The 27502-nt window shown below is 38.5% G+C and overlaps 1 protein-coding gene across 1 annotated transcript in view; it reads right to left on the bottom strand.

The window, feature by feature from the left end:
• Window positions 1–27502, bottom strand: part of LOC122815847 (deleted in malignant brain tumors 1 protein-like) — a 254412-nt gene that overhangs the window by 50869 nt on the left and 176041 nt on the right. Inside the window, exons 5-6 of the mRNA XM_044088663.1 lie at window positions 13349–13657; window positions 10255–10560 (exon numbers count right to left, since the gene is read on the bottom strand). Coding sequence (XP_043944598.1) covers window positions 10255–10560; window positions 13349–13657 — 615 coding nt within the window. The remainder of the gene's footprint in view (window positions 1–10254; window positions 10561–13348; window positions 13658–27502) is intronic.

Here is a 27502-nt window from a genome sequence, read left to right as displayed (position 1 = left end):
TCCAAGTCAGATTGCTGACTAGTCATGAGTGGAGTTCCACAGTGTTTGGTCCTGAGTCTTCTCCTGTTTGGTATCTACTTCTCTGAAGTCCAGGCCAACACGAAATGACTCTGGCTGACAAAGTTCACAGACAATTGCAAGTTGGGTGCTATTATTAACTCCCCAAGTGATGTTGACATCCTACAGAATGGCCTCACTGAGACCAACGACTGCTGTCAGAACCATGGCCTTAAGCTCAATGCCAAAAATGTGTCATCCCCCTTGGGAAAAACCCAGTTCCTATGAATTACCACATTGATGGTAGTCCACTGAACACAGAAGGCATTATAAGAGATCTGGGAACACAGGTTTACAGCAAACTCTCTTTTGATCACCACATTGCTGCTGTGGTCAGAAAGTCCTTCTATGTGGCACATCTCATTACTCAGGGTTTTGCATCCAGGAACAAAAAGGTCATTGTCTCCCTCTACTGTTCCCTCATTAGGCCAATCATCGAGTACAATGCCCCATTTGGCATGTACCTCACTAAACACTTGCAGCAACTTTAGAGGCCACAAAAGTACCTCACAAAGAGGATCCTAGGCCTTAAAAACTTGTTCTATATGGACAGACTCAAAAAACTCCAACTTTTCTATATATCATTTCGCCTACTTAGAGGCAATCTCTGCTTGACTTACAAAGCGATGTCTGACCCAGCTCTGTTAGAAATGTTACATCTAAACAAATCCCAATCCCTCTGCACCACATGCTCCAGAGACCTCAACCTCATTACCATAATTAACAGAACATGCTGGAGGGACAGGTTCATAACCCAGAGACTGCCCATGCCATGGAACAGACTTCCCATACATGTTAAGCAGAGCACCTTGCTGAACCTCTTCAATTGAAATCTTGATGAGTGGATGGGAAACAGAAAATTCACCCCGGGGGATAACTCCAGTGGCTCTATTCGACAGAGGCACTGGGAACTAAGGTCAGGTGGCACTATGCCAGGGTAACCCTATGGCTAGGCTTTTAAAGGCCCCAGAGCCATTAGCCTAGTACACGCATATGAACCTATGAACCTATAATCAGGAAAAATCAAAATGGAGGTGCTTAAAGTCTCTCTTTCTCCTTTCTGTTGCTGTTGTAGTCTGCAGGACACCAAAACTGGATCAGTGGAGTTTAAAGAAGTTCAAACCCTGTAAACATGGGCTTTTAAAACAGAACATGGAAAAAACTGCCCAAATGACCAATAAACTACACTTTCAAAGCCAGAAACCACTCTTCTTGTGGTAGATAGGCTATTTAGTGCTTACCACTCCCACTGATAAGCTAGAAGGCTTCCCTTTAACACAGAAAGATTTGGGGAAACTTATAATACAGTCCTGGATAAAGCAAGACTACTCTAGTAACAGCAAAGATGGGAAACAAGCTTAAAACTTTTTTTTTTTTTTTTGCAGAAAAACAGTTAAAAACATGGTACCAAATAAAAGAATACATAATGGTGCAAAAATTGTGAATGATACCAGCTGTCTTTCTAGTACAAATATGCAAATATTAATACATGTATATTAATAAAATATGACAAGATGCATAAACATCATCTCTGTAAATATCTCAGGCAATGTTTACCTAGGCACATTGTGGCACAGCATTTTGCATGACAAATCACTACAGAAGTCAGGCATTGTTCCACAGACAGTAACATCATTGTCACTTTTCTCTCTGGCTTGTACTGTAAAGCTTTGCTTCTGACCTGACTGCTTGTTTATCCCTGGCCTTACTCAGTGCATTCATTTCTACTCAGTGGTAGAGGTTTGCCTTATTTTACTGTTCTGGTTTCCATTTCCTAAATTATTTCCTTTCTGTATGAGGCATGACTTACATTTACCTACAATTTTTACAGTATTTGACTAGTGAACAGAAATAGGGCGGCCATGGTGGTGCAGTGGTTAGCATTGCTGCCTCACAGCAAGAGGTTTTCCGGTTTGATTCTCAGCTGGGGTGCTCTCTGTGCAGAGTTTGCATGTCCTGCCTGTGGTCATGTGGGTTTCCTCCCAAAGACATGCAGTAGGTGGATTGGACACTCTAAATTGGCCCTAGGTGTGCATGTGTGTGCCTTCTGTGGAAGGTTGGGCACTGGGCTGGCAACTTGATACTGTAAAACTCCACTGCCAATCATGAGCAGACAGATGATCTGCAGTGGTGACCCCTAACTGGGAGAAGCTGGAAGAAGAATGGGCAAAGAAAGGGGGAGAGTTTAGTATAATGGTTAAGGTCTTTAATTCACAGATTCAAAAAATAGTGTTTGAGTCTGACTTTTGACTGTTGGCTAGACCTGGAATAGTCATCAGACGAATAGCCTGCTATTTAGGTATTAACCTATGAACACAGCAGATATTGGATAGTTCATGACATCATGTGGGTCACATGGTCTAGGTTAAAGTGAACCTCCTGCTAAAAGCTTTGTTCTTGTAAAGAGTGCAGGTGCCACTGGTCATAACATATACAATGTAGATGATGATGAAGATGTTCCTGGAGATTAGTTTTTATGGTATATAGATCACTCCCATGCTTTGGCCACTTTAGACTTTCAGCTTCAGTGAGTCAGATTATTCATGATCTAATATTAATACAACATATATTTTCTCCGTTTGGCAAAAATTCTGAAAGTCAGATGCAGAAACCATGGTTTCAAAAGGATGCAGTAGTTTGATTCAGTAAACTAGATTAGAACCATCAGTATTCAGGTTGAGATTTTTTTGGGAGAGGGCTGTAAAGGTTTAATACATCCCTATATATTTTACAGTATTCTGCATATTCCTTAGTACCAGCACTGTGGTTGCCATGATTTTCCCTTTGTTTTTATTATATTAGAATATCCACGTTGAGGGCACAAATATACTTTCCTTCTGAGCCATTATTTCTACATGAAGGTCCAAAGCTAATGGTTGTTTAGAACTGTGCATTCCTTTTAAGCGAGTGAGATAGGGTGTGTTTTTGTGTGTGCGCGCACGTGTGTGTGTGTGTGTGTGTGTGTGTGTGTGTGTGTGTGTGTGTGTGTGTGTGTGTGTGTGTGTGTGTATAGTCTCTAACAATGGCCATAAGTTTGGTACATAAATGTCTGACTTAAAGATGTTTGAGGCTAGTAGTGTGCAGCATGTGTCCATTACATTCACTTACTGCAGATGCGCAGATGTATTGCAGTGAACTTCGTGTACAACATTACATTTATGGATGGGAGATGTTAAATATGCATGTGCATGCTTACCAGAGCAAATCTGGCATCATTCATATTTTTAAATTCAGATTTATGTAAGTAACTGTAAGCTATGCAGTAGTGCAACACATAAAAAGTAATCAAAAAAAGATGAAAATAATGCAGGCAAATAAGTCAGAATATAACAAAAACAAAAATGTTTTTGTTTTTCAACTGTGTACTTTTTCTGTTTCTCTTAGACATCTCCAGTTGCAGCAATGGACAATAACTACCAGTCATAGTATGGTTAGTGGATATCTGTTAATCTGTGGAACATGCAGCTGTTTGTACAGTTACGGAATAACTACAACATTATGCTGGGAATGGGTTAGACAGTGATGCCAGTGCAGAGTAAATTATTTTCTAGAAATATTATAAAGATAGATTATAAACTGATAATTATATTAATAACTTGAACCAGAGGATATTTATATGGTACTCTATTATAGGTTCACAGGTTGGTACTAGGCTATCGGCCCTAGGGCCTATACAAGCCTAGCCATAACAATTCCCTGGATATTTCTTCCCACAATATTTACTTCCCTGAACACCTGTCTAGCAGGGTGACTGATATGATCCCCAGGGTGAATTTCCTATCTCCCATTCAATTGTCAAGGTTCCTTTTGAAGAGGGCCAAGGAGGTGCTCTGTTTGACATGTATGGGCAGTCTATTACAGAGTATGTGCAGTCTCTGGGTCAGGAACCTATCCCTCCAGCATGTTTTGTTCCTTCTGATGACAAGATTTGGATCCCTGGATGGTGTGGCTCTGAGGGATTGGGTTTTCTTTAAGTGAAGCATGTCTAACAGCTCAGGGTTTGACATGGCCTTGTATGTTAAGCAGAGATTGCCTCTGAGTAGACAATATGCCACAGAGTATAGCTGGAATTTTTTTTAGATGGTCAGCATAGGGCATCTGCTTTAGGCCTGTGATTATTTTACTGAGGTATTTCTGTGGCCTTTCCAGCTGTTGCAGATGTCTTGTGAGGTAAATACCAAATGGGGCATTGTACTCTACAATGGGTCTAATGAGGGATGAGTACAGCGGGGCAATGACCTCCTTTTTTTCTGGATGAAAAGCCTTTAGTGATGAGATGTGCCACATAGAAGGATTTCCTGACTGCTGTGGCAATGTTGTTATCGAAGATGATACCACTGTCCACCTGTGTCCCTAAGTCTCTCATCACACTTTCAGTGTTTAGTGTACTGCAACCTATGTGGCAATTCATGGGTACATGGTTTTTCAAAAAGGGGATAATTATATATTTCTTGTCATTAAGCTTGAGCCCATAGCTTTGGCACCAAGCATCTGTTTCTGTAAGGCCTTTTTGTAGAATATCCACATCATTTGGGAATTCAATAATGGCTCCCAGTTTGCAGTCATTTGCAAACTTTGTTAGCCAGAGTCCCTTAGTGTTGGCCTGTACTGCAGAGACGTAGATGCCATACAAGAGCGGTCCCAGGACGGAACCCTGAGGTACTCCACTTGTTACTTGTCTGATATCTCTTTTTTTATGTCTTTTATGTCAAATAAAAACCTGAAAAATTATGCAAATGTTGAGAATGATAACTGTGGTCTGCCAGCCACTGATCTTAAGATATTTAAACTCATTTAGTAATGGAATATGCATACTTGCATGAATATCATGCTTCTGTAAATATTCTGTAAATTGTATTTTATGCCTTGGTCTGATATGTGGACTTCGCTTTTAAATGAGAACTGATTGCAAGGAAATTGGATACATTTTCTAATGGTCCCATCTCAAAATATGATTTAATTTGGTTTTGTTTTGCTTTTATTTTTTTATTATTAAAGGAATGCAAGAGTTTTTACTAGTTATTAATAAAGAGTTTTAAGATTAAGGAACAATGTTCGCCGTAACAACAGGGAGGTGTGTACTAATAGACTCATTTGACTGGTTGAAACTCGCTACTATGTGAAGTCCACCTCATTGGATGTTACTGACTTTTTAAACACTGAACCCTGTTGACTCATTTGGATCTGAAGAAGGCTTGATAAAGCTGAAAGTGCTTGTCCATTTGTTTATATCAAAAGGGTTCTTCTTTTTATGTTTTTTTCTATGTTATTTACTCGTTCTAACATTGTGGAATTTCAACTAAAGTTTTAACTTGGCTTTTGCATTTGCGATGTCATGTTCAATACATCTTGTGCTCAGCACTGTTGAAATTACAAACTGAAGTTTCCGTTTGATGCTGTGCATTTGTTACATCATATATCCTGCACTTTTGAAGCTACAGTTAAAAGTTGCAGTTTAATTTTATTACCTGTGGTGCAACACTCTTCTGCTTTTACTACACTTCTATAAATATCTCAGGAATTCTCTCTGGAAGCATTGTAAAATAGTATTTCACAAGCCCAGCCACCACATAGGTTAGGAGTGACTCCTTAGACAACTGATGTACTCTGTTTCAGAGAAAATCTGTGTTATCTTCTAGAAATATTATTAATACAGGTCATAACTTAATAATTATATTAATAATATGAAGCAGAGAATCTTTATATGGTGCTCCATGGTATCAAATGAATGCCTGAATAATGATGCAAAGTTTGTGAATGATACCTATGGTCAGCCTACCACTGATCTTAAAAAAATAATGTAAAGATTGTGGATGATACCTGTGATTTGCCTGCCACTGATTTTAAGATATTTAAACTTGTACCCCAAATCCACTAGAATTAAATATGACAAGCATGTACTTACCAAAGATAAAGGGGGATTGGGGTTACCTGATTTCAAACTCTATTATAGTATAATTACTGCTTACAGACTAATACAGATAATAAGCCATGACCCATATGTAAATACCTGGACACCCCAATGGACCAAAATCTGGTCTGAACAACTGAAATCCCTTGGGAATAACACCAAATCCCTACCATTTTTAAACCTAAATCAAAATGGCATATTCACGAAGAATATACCCTCACTAATTAAATATATGATTCTTACTACACAGAAATTATTTAAATCATTACAATTATTAGATGCTCTTGCCTTTATACAACCACTCCACCTAAATCCCAACCTACTAATAAACAATAAAACCTTAAATCTAACAAATTACCCTATGATAAAGGATCTCACAGTATGGGAAATATACCAATGGGGAGAAACCAATACACAACAAATAAGACTAGAACTTAGTCTTACTAAGAAATATACTGTTATTCTTACCCAAATCCATTATCTCATAAATGCTAAGTTCTCACAAACACAAGTCGACTTGCAGGATATTAACTTAGTAAAACTAATACTAGAAAACCTCGAGATGAAAGGGAAAACAATTTCTAGTACATATAGACTTGTAACGAACATAAAACACTGGAATTTTCTATTATTTTCAAACTATTGGCAAGAAAAAAAAACACAAACTCTGACAGATGAAAATAAGAGACTGGCCATTGAGAATGACATAAAATTCATTCCTTTTAAGAAGCTGATATATACACAAATTATGATAAATAACAATATGTATTATACCCCATCAAAACTAAATAAGTTCAATTCCAGCTTCTTGCCTATATGTCCTCACTGCCCAAACCAAACTGCAGATATTCTCCATGTCATGTGGAAATGTAGCAAGGTGCACAATCTATGTTGCTCTTTAAGAGCTAGGTTGGAGAAGATGGGATATGAAAAATCACCCCTGTCATGGGAGACAGCTATATTGCTCATTACGACTCAACTTCCAAAAATAAAAAAAACATGTCCTTATCACGATGTGTGCCCTTATTAAATTTTATATCACTAAAAATTGGAATGTCACATCTCCAATTACATGGTAAGGCTTTAGCAACCTTGCTATTAAATATATCTCATCTCACAAACTAGTTTATACGAAAACAAAAAAAACACTATTATCAGAAATATTGGGATTACTTACTAGATGTAATTCTTAACAAAGAAAGATAGTCTGTACACTGACATGATAAGACAAACTTATATTATGCAATAACTACTTTATAACCAGTTTTTAGTTTTTCTTTTTTTTTCCTTTTTTCTCTTATTTCCCTTTTCCTCTTTATATATCTAATTGTATTCCTTAATTACAATATGTATAATAAGTCGTTGAATTTCTATATTTATTTTCTTCATAAAATAGGTCCCTTATACTGTCCCTCACTTTCTTAAGTGATGTTAAAAACTCTTATACTCCATTTGATGATGTAGTGACTTCTATTGTATATAGTGTATATATATATATATATATATAAATTTCTTGTTTTATTAGTTTTTTGAATGTTTCCTTTTTGTATGTACTGTTTGTTTTGTGTGTTTGACTGGATGTATCGCTGTTAATATCTGAAAATTCAAATAAAGATTTTTTGGGGGAAAAAAAGATATTTAAACTTGTTTGGTAATGCAACATCTATTTTTACATAGGTATATAGTTCTGTAAATATCTCAGGAATTGTCTCTGGAAGCATTATAAAACAGCATTTCACTTGCTCAGCTATCACAGAGGTTAGAACTGGGTCCTCAGACAAATGATGTACTCTGTTCCAGAGAAAAGTTATTTTATTTTCTAGAAATATTTTGAATATAAGTGATAGGTTAGCAACTAGATTAACAACTTACACCAGAATACATAGACATGATACTTAATGGTATCATGTGAAAGCATACGCAATGCTGAATAAATCTGCACTGATAGTTCAGATAGCACTGCTTGACAGATATTTATAAATATTTGCCCATTAAATATGCAAATATGTATGCAAATCATAATTATGCAGATATCTCAGAAATGGAGTGCCATTTACAAAACTATTCTGCAGCAAACTGAAGACCATATCTACATAAACAAAAGTCACACTGATACTTGGGGCTCTATCTACTGTGGTAACAGAGATATTAGCATTTGTTTGATAATTATATTTTTACATATTACTGAATTATTCATATAAATATAAAATTACTAATATGTCTGGCTTACATGTTAATATCACAATTGTGAAGAGGTGTGTGCATTGAATAGCTTTCACATTTTAACTTTTTTTCTGTGACTTTTATAGTTTTTGAGATAACTGCATTTGTTTATAGGTAGATTGAAAAACTACATTCTCAGAATTTTAAAACAGGTGAAGGGTGCCCAAGCAGGACCTCTGCAGGTGTCAGGAGGTGTGAAATTCCACTCAGGCAACATGAGAGTTAAAGTTTCTATATGCAATCATTTATGTGTGGATACCGATGTTCTTGGCAATGGGTATTCATTAAAACAATATATACATACACACACATATATATATATATATATATATATATATATATATATATATATATATATAGAGGTCTACTTCAGATGACTGAACTTTCAAAAGTTCGAATTTAGTATTGAACCTTTGAAAGTTCGAACATCACATAAAAAATGTAAAAAAAAAAAAAATTACCTGAACCCCTCACAGAGGGGGCTGCGCCCACCACACCCCCTGCTATTTATATATATCAACTCTGAGATCACACTACAGTGCGGAAAAGGGAAATCTTCCTGTTCCGTGCTGTATGGATATCCATGTTATAAGTGTTCGAGCTTTCAAAAGTTCGATCATATGGTCTCAGCCATATTAAATTTGAACTTTTGAAAGCTTGAACATGTGAAGGGGACCCATATATATATATATATATATATATATATATATATATATATATATATATGACACACACACACACACACACACACACACACACACACACACACACACACACACACACACACACACACACACACACACATTTATTGTATGCATCTCCATCACCAGTAAGTTGAGGGTTAGTTTGTAACTTATTCGCTTGTTAATTAGGGTACAACACTGATCCTAGTAGACCTTTTTCAGGTTTAGCTTGGGAATACGAGATGTGAGACAAACCACTGTATAGAAGTAAACAAATATTGTGCATGCATTCGTTACATACAAAAAGATGTAGCAGTGAGTTTAAAGAAGTGCCCTATGCTGCTCAATGTATCTCACACTCTGGAGAATATTGCGGGCTTCAATTTTACAAGTTAGTCTGTGTAACAGATCACATGATATTTAAACCCTTTGTGAAACAGGCTCAGAAAATTATGTAATCTGGATATCAGAGGCTTGTAAAATATGTTCTCACACCTAAAAAGAAGAACTTCCATGCATCAATTTAGAAAAGTCACAGCTCAAGTTACACACAACACACACACACACACACACACACACACACACACACACACACACACACACACACACACACACACACACACACACACACACACACACACACACACACACACACTCACACACACACACACAGGGTTGGGAGGGTAGCCTAATGGTTAAGGTGCTTGTCTTACAAACACAAGGTGTAGGGTTTGAGTCTCACAAAGTATAATTGGCTAGTCTTAAAATGGCTTGCAAGGGCAGTTAGCTTATTACTAATGTATGAACCTACTAAACATATATATATATATATATATATATATATATATATATATATATATATATATATATATACACACACACACATCATTCTGTGGAAGAATGAATATAAAATATTACCTCTTATCTGGGACTTGAACTGAAAACATCCAGCATTCTGTGCTGGCATCACAGCAGCTGAACCAAAATCAAATAATTTTATAAGTGCAGAGACAAGTTTGTGCAGAAAAAAGATATTAAGGCACGGCCAGGTTTATATGACAGTCACTCATTAGGTTCATGCCATGCTTCCTAAAAGCTTTGGTATGTGCCAGTAAATTTGAAGCTTACCCTAGGTGCTCCGTACTACATTTGTGTCATTGTTACTTAAGTTCACTATTGTTGCATTAATTCTTTACTTATTACTGTGCATTGTCTGAATTTATTATCTAGAACATGACAATACTATTGCTAAAATAAAATATCATTTCTATGCCTTGACACTATTTCCTTTGTACAAATGTAGATTGGCAGCAGACGTTTTATTGAAAATATTATTGTAAGATTAAAATATCTATTATAGAAATAAGGTTCAGCACGTACCTGAGCAGTGGACCCCAGCATCTTTGCCATGGTCACAATTATGTACTTTCCATCCTCTGGACTGGCACTGTTTTAGGGAAAATTCAGATCCTACACAGCTCACATCATCCAGCATGATTGGTCCATATCCTTGTCCATAGAGAGCTGCCCCTGGTGTTGAAACAGCAGCTCCACATCCTAAATATCTACAGACAACTGAGGCTTCCTCCATTCCCCAGCCATCACTGCACACTGTGCCCCATTCATTGTTGTGGTAGATTTCCAATCTTCCAGAGCAAGAATCTGGACCATTTACTAGTTCTAAGTCTGTTCAAAGAAATTATTAAAAAAATATACAAATAATAACCAAAATCACATCACTGTTATTATTCAAATCTTTATTTCTTTTATAACACAAATAGACATTCACAACATAAAGGAGTGTTACTCCCAGTTTTAAATAATATTAATGTAATTTATTCAAATTAACCAAAGCATTAAACTAGCAGAAGATATTAATGATTAATGAATGAATACATCCCAGCATAATTAATTCCTTTAAAGAAAGGTTGTGAACCACAACAGCCAGGTGCTAGGCAGTTACATGTAACATGTGATAATATATAGTGCATCTCCTAGAGTTTTAAAGAGGAGGTTGGATAGTGGGTAGGGGAAAGGCAATATAATACAGCCACGTGTTAGGCAGTTACAAGTAACGTGTGGTAATATATAGTGCATCTGTGGGAGTTTTAAAGAGGAGGTTGGATAGTGGGTAGGGGAAAGGAGTTAGAATATGTCAGCCAGATGTTAGGCAGTTACAAGTAATGAGTGATAATATATAGTGCATCTCTGAGAGTTTTAAAGAGGAGGATGGATAGTGGGTAGGGGAAAGGAGTTACAATACAGCCACATGCTAGGCAGTTACAAGTAACGTGGTAATATATAGTACATCTGTGGGAGTTTTAAAGAGGAGGTTGGATAGTGGGTAGGGGAAAGGAGTTAGAATATGTCAGCCAGGTGTTAGGCAGTTACAAGTAATGTCTGGTAATATATAGTGCATCTGTGGAAGTTTTAAAGAGGAGGTTGGAAAGTGGGTAGGGGAAAGGAGTTAGAATATGTCAGCCAGTTGCTAGGCAGTTACAAGTAATGTGTGATAATATATAGTGCATCTGTGGGAGTTTTAAAGAGGAGGTTGGATAGTGGGTAGGGGAAAGGAGTTAGAATATATCAGCCAGGTATTAGGCAGTTACAAGTAACATGTGATAATATATAATGCATCTCTGGGAGTTTTAAAGAGGAGGTTGGATAGTGGGTAGGGGAAAGGAGTTAGAATATGTCAGCCAGGTGCTAGGCAGTTACAAGTAACGTGTGATAATATATAGTGCATCTGTGGGAGTTTTAAAGAGGTTGGATAGTGGGTAGGGAAAGGAGTTAGAATATGTCAGCCAGGTGCTAGGCAGTTACAAGTAACATGTGATAATATATAGTGCATCTGTGGGAGTTTTAAAGAGGTTGGATAGTGGGTAGGGGAAAGGAGTTAGAATATGTCAGCCAGGTACTAGGCAGTTACAAGTAACATGTGATAATATATAGTGCATCTGTGGGAGTTTTAAAGAGGAGGTTGGATAGTTGGTAGGGGAAAGGAGTTAGAATATGTCAACCAGCTGCTAGGCAGTTACAAGTAATGTGTGATAATATATAGTGCATCTGTGGGAGTTTTAAAGAGGTTGGATAGTGTGTAGGGGAAAGGAGTTAGAATATGTCAGCCAGGTGCTCTGTAAACACCATTTCTCTAACAGATCCACTAAACATTACATGCACACAAATGCGTGCACAGACACACACACACACACACACACACACACACACACACACACACACACACACACACACACACACACACAGTCAGCTCAAATGTGAAAACATTTGTTATGATAGTTTCAGCATTGCAACATACTCTCAATTACTTAAATTCTCTAAATAAAATTTAAACACTCCTCCACTTAACATGCCCTGCAGTCAGTCAACTGTGAACTCAAGATACCATTCAAAGACTGCAACACATGATCACTGCTATGTAACCCATGTATACTGATCCCTGTGAGGTGGAAGAATGTCACTTTATTTTTTAAATGTGCGCTGCACTTGGCAATCTGGCTGAAAACTTGTATTACTGTGATATTGATCAAAGTCTGCATTTGTCAAATGAAGAATGACGGTTTGTGGCTGTAAGTGGGTTTTTATTAATGTTGAAACTTTTGGATATGCTGAAAGTTTTAGCCGTAAGGATTATGATTGTGTGTGAACACTTGCCAAGTAGGTTACACTATGAACTATGTGAGGGGATAGATTTAGTGTTTTGCAAGTGTTTGTAATGGTATTAGGAAAGATGTTTGATTTAATGATGGATGTCATGTGGGTTCAAACCTGACTTTGTAGTGGTAATGCTATGGAAAGGGTCTTTCTAAGGTACGCTGCATGGTCAGGGTTATAGTTCAGTTTAGGATTAGCTGGTATTAGTAAGGTTATACAGCGTTTTCCCTCTGATAACACCATACACAAACACAGACACACACACACACACACACACACACACACACACACACACACACACACACACACACATGCACGCGCACACACGCACAAACACACACATATGCAGTGTCAAATATATCATTCCCACTCTAAAATCAACTGCGTTACCACTACACAGTAAGTGACTGCAATGTACTTAATTAAGTATAATGCAACAGTAAGTCATTTTTCCCTGCACTGTCCTAATGTGGAGGCAGTGCCTCAATGGGCACAGTCTCTAAATATATTACCTCTGAGGCTCCACCAACTTAGAGAAATAAGAATAAATTAACTGCACCTAACACAGCAGCATGTATTGGGAAGAAACTAAAGTCCACAAAGAAAACCCTTGCAATGATTAAGGGAAGATGTAAACTCCATACAGTTGACAGACCCATGAGCTGAGAGTCAAAGATTTAACTAATCTGCTATCCTTCACTCTTGTATTGCAGTACTAATTCAGCTGAGTGGAAAACAGTAATAATGTGACTTTTGTTGATTTAGATGAACATTTCAGTTTAGGCAAAGACTATAACCATACCTGTGCATATAACACCAGCATCTTCATGATGGTTACAGTTATGTACATTCCATCCTTTCGATCGACACTTTTCCAGGGAAGATTCATATCCTGTACATCTCAGACCAGTCAACAATATTGGCCCAGTTCCTCTTCCATATTTTGCTTCTCCTGGTGCTGAAACAGCAGTTCCACATCCTAGTTCTCTACAAACGACTTCAGCCTCTTCTATTCCCCAACCATCATCACACACGGTGCCCCATTCATTGTCGTGATAGATCTCCACTCTGCCAGCACACGGACTGGGGCCATTTACTAGTCGTAATCCCACTGAAACAAAATGAGAATATGTGAAAATAGCATGTGAAAATACATGTCATGTCCTCGCTGGATGAAATACATTTATAAAGCAATCAGCTATTCCCCCTGCTGCAAAAGTAATTGTATCCATAATTAAAAATGTCTAACTTCATTGTTTTTCAAATGGCATATCACTTTTAATATAAAATAACTGACAAAAGGCTTAAAGTATTTAAACAGGTAAGACAACTGCCAATAGGATCATAATCGCTACACATTGTTATCATGTATATGGTAGTCAACTTGAAGAAAATGGAAGGAAGCCCACTATGTGCATAGTATATTAAACAGATTAGAGTGCACCAAAATAACAAAAAGTTAAATGATTAACAGCAAGTGTCATGGTTATATAATTTTTGGGCATGCATGCTAATTAGCAAGAGTAATAGTAATTATCATTTTTAATGAGACATGAAAACAACTCTTGTCAGATACATTACAAAATATCTTACCAATAATACCCAGCAAGTTAAAGGTTAAGCAGATATATAAGGTGATGGCATTCTGCCACTAAATACAGCACACTTCTAGGAGTAGCTAGGGATCCAGTAAGTTATATGGTAGGCCATAAGTAAGAAGGTTGGAAGGGTATGTGTTTGTTATATCACACATAACATAAATGTGTCTACACCAAATGCAAGAAACAGTAAGAGATCACTAGTCATTTCCTTATCCTCACAGCCTGTTAAATGACAACCTTCATTCCTCGCAGCTGTCCAGCTGTACATAGAATGTCCAGATTTTACCTCATATTTTGGTCTATCCCTCATAAAATATGTGTTTTTTGACATATGATCAAGGATTAAAGTAATAAAATAATAACATGTATTTATGTTTCAGGCATCATATCCTTCAAAAAATGCATGCTGACACAAATCCTGTTATTCTAGAAATTCCTAAGAGCAAAATTTAAAATCTGTCCCTATTTTTGAGCCTTTGCACCCCCACCCCCATAATTTTAGGCACTTTGTCCAGATTTCTTGTGCTATGAAATTGAATGGTATGACAACCGTTCATAATGCAACCCATTGTCCAAGATTTTACATCCATAAAGCATGTGTCTCAGAAAACCCAGTCATGTAAACAAATAAAAAATTAAAGGGTAAACTCAGAGAAGCAGGGAAAGAAGCTGACCTAGACTAGATGAGATCAAAATTCTGTTCATTAATTTGTGAAAGCTATGGCTAAACATTAAGAAAACCCACTTGTGAGCTCATCAAGGACAAACAACGATAACATGAACTCTGCAAAAAAAAGGAATGCATGTTTTTGACTCTAACTTTCTAAAGTTATTTAAAGGAGTATGATAAAAGCCAAACTTGTGGTTCAAGAAACTATGAGACAGTTTAATTTTTATTTTTTCTGAATGGTGTTGGCTCACAAAAGTAATACACAGATCTATACCATGCTTTCTACTGCTACTAGATATCTATACCATATTCACAATTCCTGGGATTCAATAAACTCCATGCAAGAATAGCACTATTCTTGCACGGAGTGGTTTGTGTCCATATAGCACAGCAGCATGCTATGCATATTCATGAAGGCATGCTGCTGTTCAACCTACTTGGACACGGACTGTGAACGAGTGCAGGGGGTGTTCAAGTAGTGCACGGACACTGAACACACTCCTTGCACTCAGAAAGTGCCGTGCAGAACTTTCTAATAGGATCTGGCATAATATTAGAGAATTACTTTAATATTATGCCAGTATTTCGGTGTCTGCGAACACTGAAATGAAATAAATATTTCAGTGTCCGCAGACACTTTAATACACAGGGCATCAGGAAAGAAATGCAGGGTGTGTGTGACAGGTTCTGTGACACACCCTCTGCATTGTAAAAGTGCCACACAACACCTCCACAACCTGCTAAAGCAGGAAATGTGCCCAAATGCACAAATAATGGGGTATAAATCCCTCAAAAGGGACACATCAAAATTATTGCCCTCATTAACTTAGAAAGTAGATAGAAAACAGGTCATGCATTAGCATGAAGTACCGAAGGACAGAGATCTGAAAGCAAATGCATGCCAATATTCCATGACAGTAGTACATGTGTACAAAGGCACAAATAATGCCCTCACACTATTTTTAATAATAAACAATTGCCCTCACACACTTAGTAAGTTGATAGAAAGCAGGATATGTATTAGCAGAAGTCTCTGAAGGATAGAAGTCTGAAAGATAAATGAATGCTATTATTTCCCAGTTGCTGTCCTCAATGACTTGTCAGAACATCACAATACTCACTTATATAACATAATATAATAATATTATTAATATTTTTTTCTAGGCTAAGGAATGTTTAAGCGTAGCTAAGCGGGTGTGCGCGTTACAGCTTACCATTTAGCATATCTTAAACACCCCATAGGAGATAAATACAAATATACAGGAGAAATTTCCAAGCTGATAGTGTAGTCGTTAGAGTCCTGGCTTTACATGCAGGCATTCACGATTCGACTACCAAGACAGTCAACCTATATTTCTATGGGAAAGTAGTGTTAAAATTATTTTTGTAAACTTAAATTATGTAACAACTGTTTTTTGTCAACCAGTGTAGTGTAGCTGGTGTACAATGTAAGTGTGAATGCATATAAAATGTGAAACCACCAATGTACACACATGTCCCATACAGTATAGTTACAACCTTTGCCAATGTAAGGAAAGCACATAGAGGGATGTCATGTAAAGTATATGATATACACTTAATAAATGAAATCAGTCCTCTGATATATTAAAAAAATTAAAGTGAGCAATGGCTACCAATGCTCAGCTATGCCTAGCAAGTGTAACCATTGTTAAGACATGATTGCTAAGCATCAGGTTGCTCAGCTAAGTGGATTTGCATATAGTTAAACACTGCTCAACAACTTCTCCTTTAAGCAGTGTTAAAACTGGCTCAGCAGATTTGCGCACTGCTTAGCAGATCTTAACCCTTTCAAAATGGTCTAATGACAGCAAAGGGCAGGGCAATCACACTATTTAAATGGTGAAGGCAGGAATACAGCCATAACCAGTTGTAGCTGATCTTTGCAGGCACTATGGCTGGCATAGATGAGGGTGTGCACTTTCGGATGCAGTGCTGGGGCATCCAGGAGTCCAGGGTCATGGCTGTACTCCTAGTGAAAGACCATGAGGAAAAACTGCTGCAGGGCCAGTACCAGGAATCACAGTATAAAGCAGAAGCCTGGGACTGTCTTGCACGTGATCTCACCAGTGCTACTGGCATCCCTCGAACTGGTGAGCAGGTCCGGCACCATTTCATTGACCTCAAGTGTAGGAAGAGGAGCTCTTGGACCAGTGGAACCAAGATGCATGGGCACAAAATGTTCCAGCAGTGTGTAAGTGTAACACTATCAATTAGTGTTTACCAGCCTGAGTATGTGATTGACAGGTATGCATGTTTTTTTTATCTCTTGTACAACTGCAGAGTGCTATGAATGTGGATGCCGATGCCAACAGGTTGTTAATGCTGTGCTGGGAGGCTGGTGAGTACAAATCTAGCTTGCAGTATATAGGCCAAATAATACAAAGGTGTAGATTGTCTACTGCCAGTAGGTAAAGTGCATATTGTGTGTAATGAATAAATGATGTTAGCTAGACTAATGATGTACAGGATATCCATTAATAAAAGTGTGAATACCATTTAAAAAAAATACAAACACCGGACTGTTGTGTTTACTGTGGTATGTTGTGGTAGGAATATAAATGTGTACAGGTTCTGCACAGCAACTATGGCTCTGACAGCATGAATTAAATGAGGCTCATCTGAGAAAGATTGTGGAGCTGTAAAACAAGATATAAAACTACATGAAAGGTTCCATGCACCAAGATCTGAACTTTGAATAGAATGTGTAAAGCATTTTACTGTACCCCCTGCAGCATTGCTGTGTGTTAACCATTGCTTCCCAGATTGTAATATCTCAAAGTATTAATACACAGTACAAGAACTATCTGCCATGCATGAATGTCAGAATTATAAGTTTAGATCATCCAAACCAGAGAGTATTAGACAGAAAACAGTCAAGCACAAAACAGCAGTTCCTCATTAGCTCATAGTGATGAAACACAAACTTGGTGTACCTTTATGCAGAAACAAACATGGTTCAAATCCCAGGAGTGGTAGTAAGCTGTAAGTATATTTTCACCCAAGAATATGTGAATATGTGTAGAAACAGTCATGTAGTGTTAACAGAAATTTCCTCCACAGATCTGCCAGGTAGGAAAATGTTCATAGTAGCTGTAAGAATGCTTTACTAATACACTGTGTAAAACACTTCCAATGTCCAACCTCATGCTTACAGATGACAGCACGATACGTACATACACCAAGCACTTTGTCAGATATATGTCCCTCAAATGTCATGCTGTCATGGTTAGTGGTCACTACTGCCAATAACCAGGAAGACAGATAGAAATCCAGACAGAGTATGTTAGTAGCACAATACAACATAGCGAAGGAAAACTGCTAAATCACAAGAAGGCTCCAAGGTAGTCACTCGATAAAGATTTATTGTCCACAAACACCAAAAAATTCCAATAAAATCGACAAGCCAACAAAACAGAATTTCTATCATAGTACTAAGCACTTTCACCCTCCAACACATAAGGGCATCATCAGAGTACATCTAAAAACATAAATAAGCTGCTATTAATTAAGTAAGCTTCCAATACACAACACCCTGATTGGTTGTTCAATAAAACTGTTGTCCAATAAATATAAATGAAATATCAGTTAATTAAATAAATATAGTTATAAAATATAAATACACTATTTAAAATTCATTTTAAAATTGTTCATAAAATTTCTCCTTATTTATTTATTTATTTATTTATTTATTTTATATACACAAAGATCTAATCTTTAAAATGCTTAATATAGAGATTTGGCCATTAATATCAGGGAATAAACTAGCATTCAGCCTCAACTGCCAAAGACATTCTTTGGCTTCCAACCAATTGTTTAAATCACCTCCTTTTTGTCCATGTGTAGGGATTCTATCTATGACAAAAAATATAAATCTCTTAAAATTATTACACTTGATACTATGTAAATATAATGAATTTGCCATTCTTTTGTTTTTAACGTCCCTATTATGCTCCATAATACGCTCTTTTAATTTCCTTGTAGTTTTACCTACATAAAATGCGGGATATGATGTACATGTAGCTAAATAAACCACCATTGTTGTGTTGCAGTTGCAATATCCTGAGCATTTAATAGATTTTCCATATCCTTGGACCATTACATACGGTCCATCATTAATAAACTTGCAACCTTTACAAAAACTGCATTTACTCATTTTTGACATATTATATATCTGGTCCCTACCATAATATTCCATGTATTCCTTTAAATTGGTACCACGACTATAACTAATCTTAGGAAAATGACCTATTATCTGACAAAACTCATCCTTATTACTAAAAACACTTATCCAACTGACATTTAATATTTTGACTATATAGTCAGAATGTTCATTGTATGGTAAAATAAAGACATCCCTTCTGTTGGTGACAATATTTTCATTCAATGTATTGTTTAAACCAAATTTAATAATTGGTTTGTATATATTGTTTCTCTTCCTTTTAACTTCATCCTCTAGTTGTTTTAATAAATATAAAGGGTATCCTCTATCGACAAACATGCTGGTAAGTGTATTGAGTTCATGAATAAATCTGTCATCCTCACCAATAATTCGTGATAACCTCACCATTTGCCCCTTAACAAGATTCTTTTTTTTTTTTTTGTGTGAAAATACGGGTGACAACTAGTGAAGTGTAAAAAAGAATTTGAATAGGTCTTTTTCCTAAAAATGTTTGACTCAATAATACCATTATTTAAATAGAAATATACATCTAAAAACTCACAGGTTCCACCCTGTATATTACTTGTAAAATTCAAAAAGGAGGATGTAGTGCCAAGAAATTGTATAAATTTGCTAATCTTTTCTTTCAGACCCTTCCAAAATATTAGGATATCATCCAGGTACCTAGTATAAAAAATAATGTTAGACCAATAAATAGATGTAAAAATACAATTGGTTTCCCAATGGGCTAGTACTAAATTTGCATATATGGGAAAGTATATTCGGGGATCTGTACAGATCCCATATATATATGCATTATATATATATCTAGAAATACTGAAATCTCGAATTTCAGTATCTTGAGACCATAAAGTGGAATTTTCAAAATCCTGAAACTCCATAAGAGTCAATCCAGAAATGTTGAATTTGTGGTTATGGTGTTCCAGTACTTGACGCTTGATGTAGTGTGTGCAGGATGCATCATGTAGTGTGTGGATTTAGCTGTTATGTAAGGTAAGTTGGTATTTTGCTGGGTTTTAGGTATGTGTTTGAGTGTATGTGAGTGTGTTTGGAAGTTTTATGTGGCGGTTCAGGTAGGCAGGCAACAGTATGAGTGTCTAAGTGTTGAAAGTGGTGGTGCTCATATATTTGTGATGTATGTCTCCGAGGGTACTGTAGAGTGTGTAGTGGTGAGTTTGCTGTCTTTTTCTGTTGGTGCGATCTTGGAGTTAGTATATATAAGTGGGAGGGGATGTGGTGGGTGCAGCCCCCCACATGGGGAGTGCAGGAGGGCTTGCCCCCTGTTTGTTGTTTTGTGTTTTTGTGTTTGTGTGTGTTTTGTTTGTTGGTTTGTTGTAGTGTGGGTTGGATGATGTATGTGTTGTGTGGTGTATGGTGTGTTTATGTTTGTGATTTTGTGTTTTTGGGGTTCCGGGATTTGAAACGTTCAACGATAGTGAACAGTATATATATCTATATATATATATATATATATATATATATATATATATATATATATATGTAAATAAAAATGGCTTGTAAGGGCAGTTAGCTTAGTACTAATCTATGAACCTATGTTCATAACATGTAGTTGAAGCCATACCTATCAACTTCTTACTGCAAGAAATCTGTCCAAATGGGGGGACAACGGGACAAAACTAGGGGGATATTTTAAATATTTCTCTTAGAAATGTAGAATGTTGCCAGACTGACAGGGTTTTTTTCAGCATACACGTTCTGAAGGATGCAAGTTCTGAAACTGAAATTGATGTCATCATTTAATGTCAGAAATCCTCAGATCAAAGTGATTTACCAGGGAAATAAAAATAATAAAGCTGCAAAACAGATCAGAAATATGAGCAACAAACCTGGACACGCAGAAACAATCCAGCCAGTTGAGAGGTAGGCTCAGAACCCCTTAGTGCAATGAATCTGGAGCAAGCCTGACAAAGTGGGGGGAGAAAGCCATGAAAATAGGGACATATCGGAACTATTGTAGTAGATAAGCTGACACAGTTGATGCAGTAATACCCTTCTGTCTGTCCTAACATATATTCATAGGTTCATAGGTAGGTACTACGCTATCCGCCCAAAGGCATTTATAAGCTTAACTGGAATGTGTTGGCTTTCACAGTCCCCTTAGATTAGGTCCCTGTGCCTCTGTCCAGCAGAGCCACTGAAGTGATCCCCAGGGTAAACTTCCTGTTTCCCATCCACTCGTCAATGTTTCTCTTGAAGAGTGTTAGTGAGGAACTCTACCTAATGTAGATTGGAATCTTGTTCCAGAGCATGGAAAGTCTCTGGGATATGAATCCATCCCTCCAGCACGTCCAATTTTATGTTGTGGTGAGGTTTAGATCCCTAGAGCATGTTGCTTGAGGGGATATGGTTTTCTTTAGGTGGAGCATGTCCATCAATTCTGGATTGGACATGGCCTTGCATGTCAGGCGGAGATCACCTCTGAGTAGGCCATATGCAACCGAGTACAGCTGGAGTTTCTTCAGTCGAGCTGCATAGGGCATCTGTTTGAGGCCAGTGATCCTCTTGGTGAGGTACTTCTGTGGTCTTTCCAGCTGTTGCAGATGTCTTGTAAGGTACATCTCAAATGGAGCATTGTACTCTATGATGGGTCTGAAGAGTGAAATGTAGAGGGGCACAATGACCTCTTTTGATCTGGATGCAAACCCTTTTTTGATTAGGTAGGCCACATAGAAGGATTTTTTAACCACTTTGGCAATGTGATTATCAAAGGAGAGATTACTATCTACTTGGGTCCTCAGATCCCTTATTTTGTCTTCCGTATTTAGGGGGCTACCACCTATGTGGTAATTTGTGGGTACTTTGTTTTTTCCAAAGAGGATGACTATGTACTTTTTGGCATTTAGCTTGAGGCCATGGTTTTGACACCAGGTATCTGTCTCAGTGAGACCCTTTTGGAGAATGTCTGTGTCAGCAGAAGAGTCAATTATAGCCCCTAGTTTGCAGTCGTCTGCAGACTTGGTCAGCCATAGTCCTCCTGTGCTTGCCTGTACCTCTGAGAAGTATATGCCGGACAGAAGGGGTCCTAGGACTGAGCCCTGGGGAATGCCACTTGTAACTGGTTTAGAGTCAGACCTAGCTCCCGCAACTCTTACCATGTGGGTTCAGCAGTGAGCCAGTTGGCAACCCATCTCGTGATGCAGGGGTTTATGTTCAGGCTGGTGAGCTTGTCTATAATACCAGAATAAAGAATGGTGTCGAAGGCCTTTGCAAGGTTTAGGTAGGCTGTGCGGACCACCTTTCCCTCATCTATAGCCTTGGTAACTGTCTCAAAGAAATCCACCAGCTTTAGGAGGCATGATCTGCCCTTAACAAAGCCGAACTGGGTAGGGTCCAGTGTTTGGAGGTTCCCAGTGTCTCTGTTAATGAGATCCATGATGATGTGCTCCATAGCCTTGCAGAGCAAGCTAGTCAGGCTTATAGGGCAATAGTTCCCTGGATCTATTGTGGCTCCACCTTTGTGGAGTGAAATAACTGTTGCTGCATGTCACTCTATGGGCATGTAGCCTGTGGAGAGGCTGAGTTTGAACAGTGTGTATGGGTGAGGGGTTAGTTCATCTTTGAGCTCATGTAGGGCACAGCCTGGGACACCGTCCTTTCCCATTGATGCTGTGTTTTTGGCTATGGATAGGGCTGTTTTAACCTGAGTGTCTGTGATTTCAAGGGCACTACATTCTTCTCGTATGGTTATGGGCCCTTTTGGGGGTGAGAGGGGGTGAAGATTGCACTGAACCTGTCTGCCAGGATGTTGGATATATATTGTTCTGTTCAGTGTATTTTGTGCCATTCTGCACTAACTCTGAGCAGATCTGCGAATTGCCACTTAGATTCTTGACATAGCTAAAGAATGCCTTGTGGTTATCTTTGGAGTCTTTGGCAATTTTTCTTTCGAAGCTAGCCTTGGATGATTTTATGAGGGATCGTAGTTTCCTGCTGATACTGATCAGGGATGTCTTCCCCTCTTGGGATTTTACTCTTTTCTGTACTAGTTTCCTCCTTCTATTGTATAGCTTGTTTATGGCAGGGGTCCACCACACTGGTTTCCTTTTCTTGGAGGAATGAGTCTTGGTTTTGCTTGAGATAGCATGATCCATGCATTCTTGTAGGTGCCCGTAGAGTGCTTTAGCAATGGATTTTGTAGCTTGGGCAGCATTATCCTTTAGCATGGGGGATTTGAAACTTTCCACCTCGGTCTTAAGTAACGTGAAGTTTGTTTTTGAAAAGTTTTTCATTGTGGTTTCTTTGACTGGGGGTGGGGGCGGAGTGTGGATATCCAGAGTGATTAGCTTATGGTCATATCTAACCAGCGAGGGGTTGACCTCCGCTGTGGAACACCGGTCACCCATGTTGGTTATGACCAGGTCCAATATGTTGTCACCTCTGGTGGGGGTATTGACAAGTTGATTCAGGGCATTTGAGTTTATAAATTCTAGGAAATGTTGGGCAAGGGAGTTAGTACTTGAGTAGTTTTCCCAGTTAATGTTTGGGTAATTGAAATCACCCAATATCAGGGTTTTTGATAGGACCTTTATGTTTCCCAGTGTTTCCAGAAATGTGGAATGTGGGTCCTGGGACATGGTTGGTGATCTGTAGCAAGCTACAATATGTATTGCAGTTCTGCCCATTGTTAGTTGCATGTGGATGATCTCTGAAGCATCGTGCTGTGCCACTAAGCTGGAGGTGTGGGTATCCTTGATGAATATGGATACGCCCCTGCCTTTTGTATTTCAGTCCGGGATTGTGGCCGAAATATATGGTATGAGTTGTAGCCTGGTAGTGCTGGGGTGCTCTCTGGAGCCTTAAACCAGGTTTCTGTTACTGCACATATATCAGTTTTCTCCATTCTGAGGAGTGCCAAGAGTGCATGCATTTTGAGGTTTAGACTTCTGGCCTTGAGGAGCATTACCCTCAGTTTTTTATTACTTGTGCTATTTATGGCAGTGGGTTTGTCTTTTGAGCCTTGCCGAAAGAAAGGCACTATGGGGGCGGCAAGAGCCTTGGCCAGTATTTGAAAGCCTAAGGGTGACAGGTGCAAGCCGTCTCTATCGAAGCAGTGTGGCTTGTCGAGCATGTCATCCCAGGCTGGCAGGCACTGGATACCCTTTGAATGAGACCAGAAGCTTAGCCAATTGTTGAAATTGATAATTTTTTCTTTATACTATGGTATCATTCTTGGTGGGGGCAGGGTACTACTCAGGGTTAGGGTCATATCTAAACTAAACTTAAACCCACCAAATTAGCAGCAGACAACCTCCCAAGTGAATACCTACAAATCGCAGCTGATGTTCTGGCCTACCCAGTATCCATCTTGATTAACCGATCTCTGTCAGAAAGTTACGTTCCCACATTGTGGAAAGTCTCACATATAATTCCCCTCCACAAAGGCGGACCCTCTGCAGAACTAACCAATTACTGCCCCATAGCTCTTCTCTCTCCATTCTCCAAAATACTAGAGAGATGCATACACTCTCAGGTCTCACACTACCTCCTTACTAACAACCTCCTTTCCAGTACTCAGCATGGTTTCCGACCAAACCATAGCACCACCACTGCCTTACTCTCCTTTACAAACACTATCCTTCAACATAAAAACAATGGCTATCTCTCCTCTGCTACTTTCCTAGACCTATCTAAAGCATTTGACATGGTCCCCACAAACAACATATCTCTGTCCTCATTAACCTATCCTTCTCACAATCAGTCACCAACTGGTTTCAGAGTTACCTGTCTGACCGCCAACAATCCGTTGTATGGCAGAATGACATATCTCCCCAACTACCTGTCTCCATAGGGGTTCCCCAAGGATCTATCCTTGGACCCCTACTTTTCTCTGTTTACACCAATAATCTAGCCTCTGCCACCAAACATGGCACACTCATACAATACGCAGATGACTCTACCATCATCTGCTCAGCACAGTCCCTACCCAAACTGCAAAAAGTCACACAGGAAGCCTTTTCCTCTGTTGAAACATGGTTATCCGATGCCCAATTAATACTCAACCCAAACAAAACTAAACTACTCATCTTCCAACCCACCAAACATACTCAAAACAGCTCTCACTTTAACATCACAGCAAAAGACAACACCACTATATACCCACTATATACCCAACTGAACATACCAAATTGCTAGGAGTGGAAATAGACAATAAACTAAAATTTGACATTCACATATCCATGACCATAAAAAAAGTCCACAAAAAACCTAGGAGCATTATACAATAAACAATTTCTCACCAAAGCAGCAAAGATTTCAATAGCAAATTCCCACCTTATCTCCACCCTACTTTATGCCTCTCCAGTATATACCAACCTAAGGCAATGTGATCTAAACAAGCTAGAGACCTGCTACAACAAAATTGCAAAATTCGCCACAGGGGCATCCTACCGTAGTCACCACTGTCTCTCACTTGCTGAACTGGGCTGGCTTGAACTCCCTCACCTCCTTCAGTGGTATCAACTCTCACTCACCCACAAACTAGTAAACCATCCACTAAATGTCCCATCCCTCCAGAATCTACTCCAACCCTATCGCACCACCAGACTACTAAGATCCAGCAACAAAAATCACTTGCAGATCACTAAAGCCAATAACTCTGCTGGTGAAGCACTATTCTCTTGCACCATAGCCAAATTATGGAACTCACTCCCACCCACAATTACCTCCGTACCATCATGCACCAACTTCAAAACTTTATTAAAAGCGCACCTAAAAACATGCTGGCTATGCCCTTGCAACTCCCACTCTAATATCATCCACCCCATCCAACTACTACCTTTCTTTCACCTCCACTAACTACCTTGATGATAGCAAGCTCAGATGCTCATAAGCCTAGTACTTATTATACAGCAGGAACTTCTCATTGTTACATTTGTTAATGCCTGTTATGTACTTCACAGATAAAGATTCTAGTTGTCTACTGATGTACTATGTTCTTCATCTGTAAATATGTTGTAAGTAATTTCTATGTTAAATTGTTGATCACTATGTAATCCAATGTAACTACTGTCTGTTTATTTTACTGTGGAGCTTTTCTCCCCGGGCCTCCGCTGAAAATGGACCCACGTCCAGTCGGACACTCCCGGTCAACAAATTTAAATAAATAAATAAATAAATAAATAAAATTGGGTGGTGAGGTCAAATAGAGAGCCTTGTCCTTCTCTACAGTATAGGGGGGTCTAGTGCTAAAGTTTATTAGTGCTTGCTATGAGTTTTGAGCAAGTGCCGGGCTGAGTAGTGAATGGTTTGAGTACTTGTTGAAAGTCTGTCTAGTTCCAAGGGAAAAATTGAAGAGTAGACTTTGTGGAGCTGGGAATAGTTATACCTTAGCTAACCAGCGCTGCCCGGTGTGCAAAACCGCACTAATGCAGGTTTTATAGCAGGGAAATTAAAGAGATTGACTGAAATAACACAAGTTGTTGTATCTTTCGGCTTTTTCCAGTTAGGGGTTGCCACAGCAGAACTCCGGTCCGCTAATGATTGGCAGTAGATTTTTACATGCCAAGTTGCCAGCTCTGACGCACAACCTTCAACGAAGGTACGCCCATTGACACATGTCTCCACACAGAAGATGCTTTAGCTGAGAATCAAACAGGACGTCTTACTGTGAAGCGACAACTCTCAATTACTTCTCACTAGTTAGTGACTTAAATCCTCACATCATCCCACTGATGTGTCAGAAATACACAGCATGTATGGGGTTTAGGAAACAGTACATCCTACAAATATCTGGACATAACATCACATTATGGAAGCTACACTCAGCTGCTAAGCATGTCACCAAGTACTAATTAAACTACAGTCAGACTGACACAATACTAACCCAAATCTGCTATGGGAAATTACACATGTATTTACAAATATATCAGGAACTACAGGGTGTAACAGTACTGAAAAACATACACCAGTGTGGAAGTGCATACCCATAATTAATTTCACCACAGTCACAGTGACATACCAGTAAGCCAAATGAACAATACAGTATAAGGACTGTGTGAACAAAAACATCCCAACATGTTTGCCACTCACACACCACCCCTACATATACTGCCTCAATTCACAGTGTAGTATGACGCTTGACCATGGTATGGGACATGTCTCAGTCTGCCCTTACAAACATATACAGCCGATAGACCACCAGAAACTGAAGGAGCATGCACAGGCAGATAGTAAAGGAGCCATAACACATGCATCTACCCCCCTCCCTTCACAGGCCAAATAACATTGACACACTACACTGCTACACAATCCTGACACTGTCAACAATCACCTGAAATACACTTATTTCTCAACTGTTGAGAGTCCCAGAGAATGTCCAGGCTTTGTCCTCACATGAAAGGCCTCTTACACATAACATGTCTAGCAGTCGGATACATCACTGGGATGGTATCAGAAATGAAGGCACTAAATAATGATATACCCTACCTATCACCCTCTTACTGAATGACATCTTGACAAAGCCTG

Source organism: Protopterus annectens, chromosome 1.part1, assembly GCF_019279795.1.
Source record: "Protopterus annectens isolate FY-2018-M chromosome 1.part1, PAN1.0, whole genome shotgun sequence".
NCBI classification, from domain to species: Eukaryota; Metazoa; Chordata; order Ceratodontiformes; family Protopteridae; genus Protopterus; species Protopterus annectens.
This window is presented reverse-complemented; position numbering and strand designations above follow the sequence as displayed.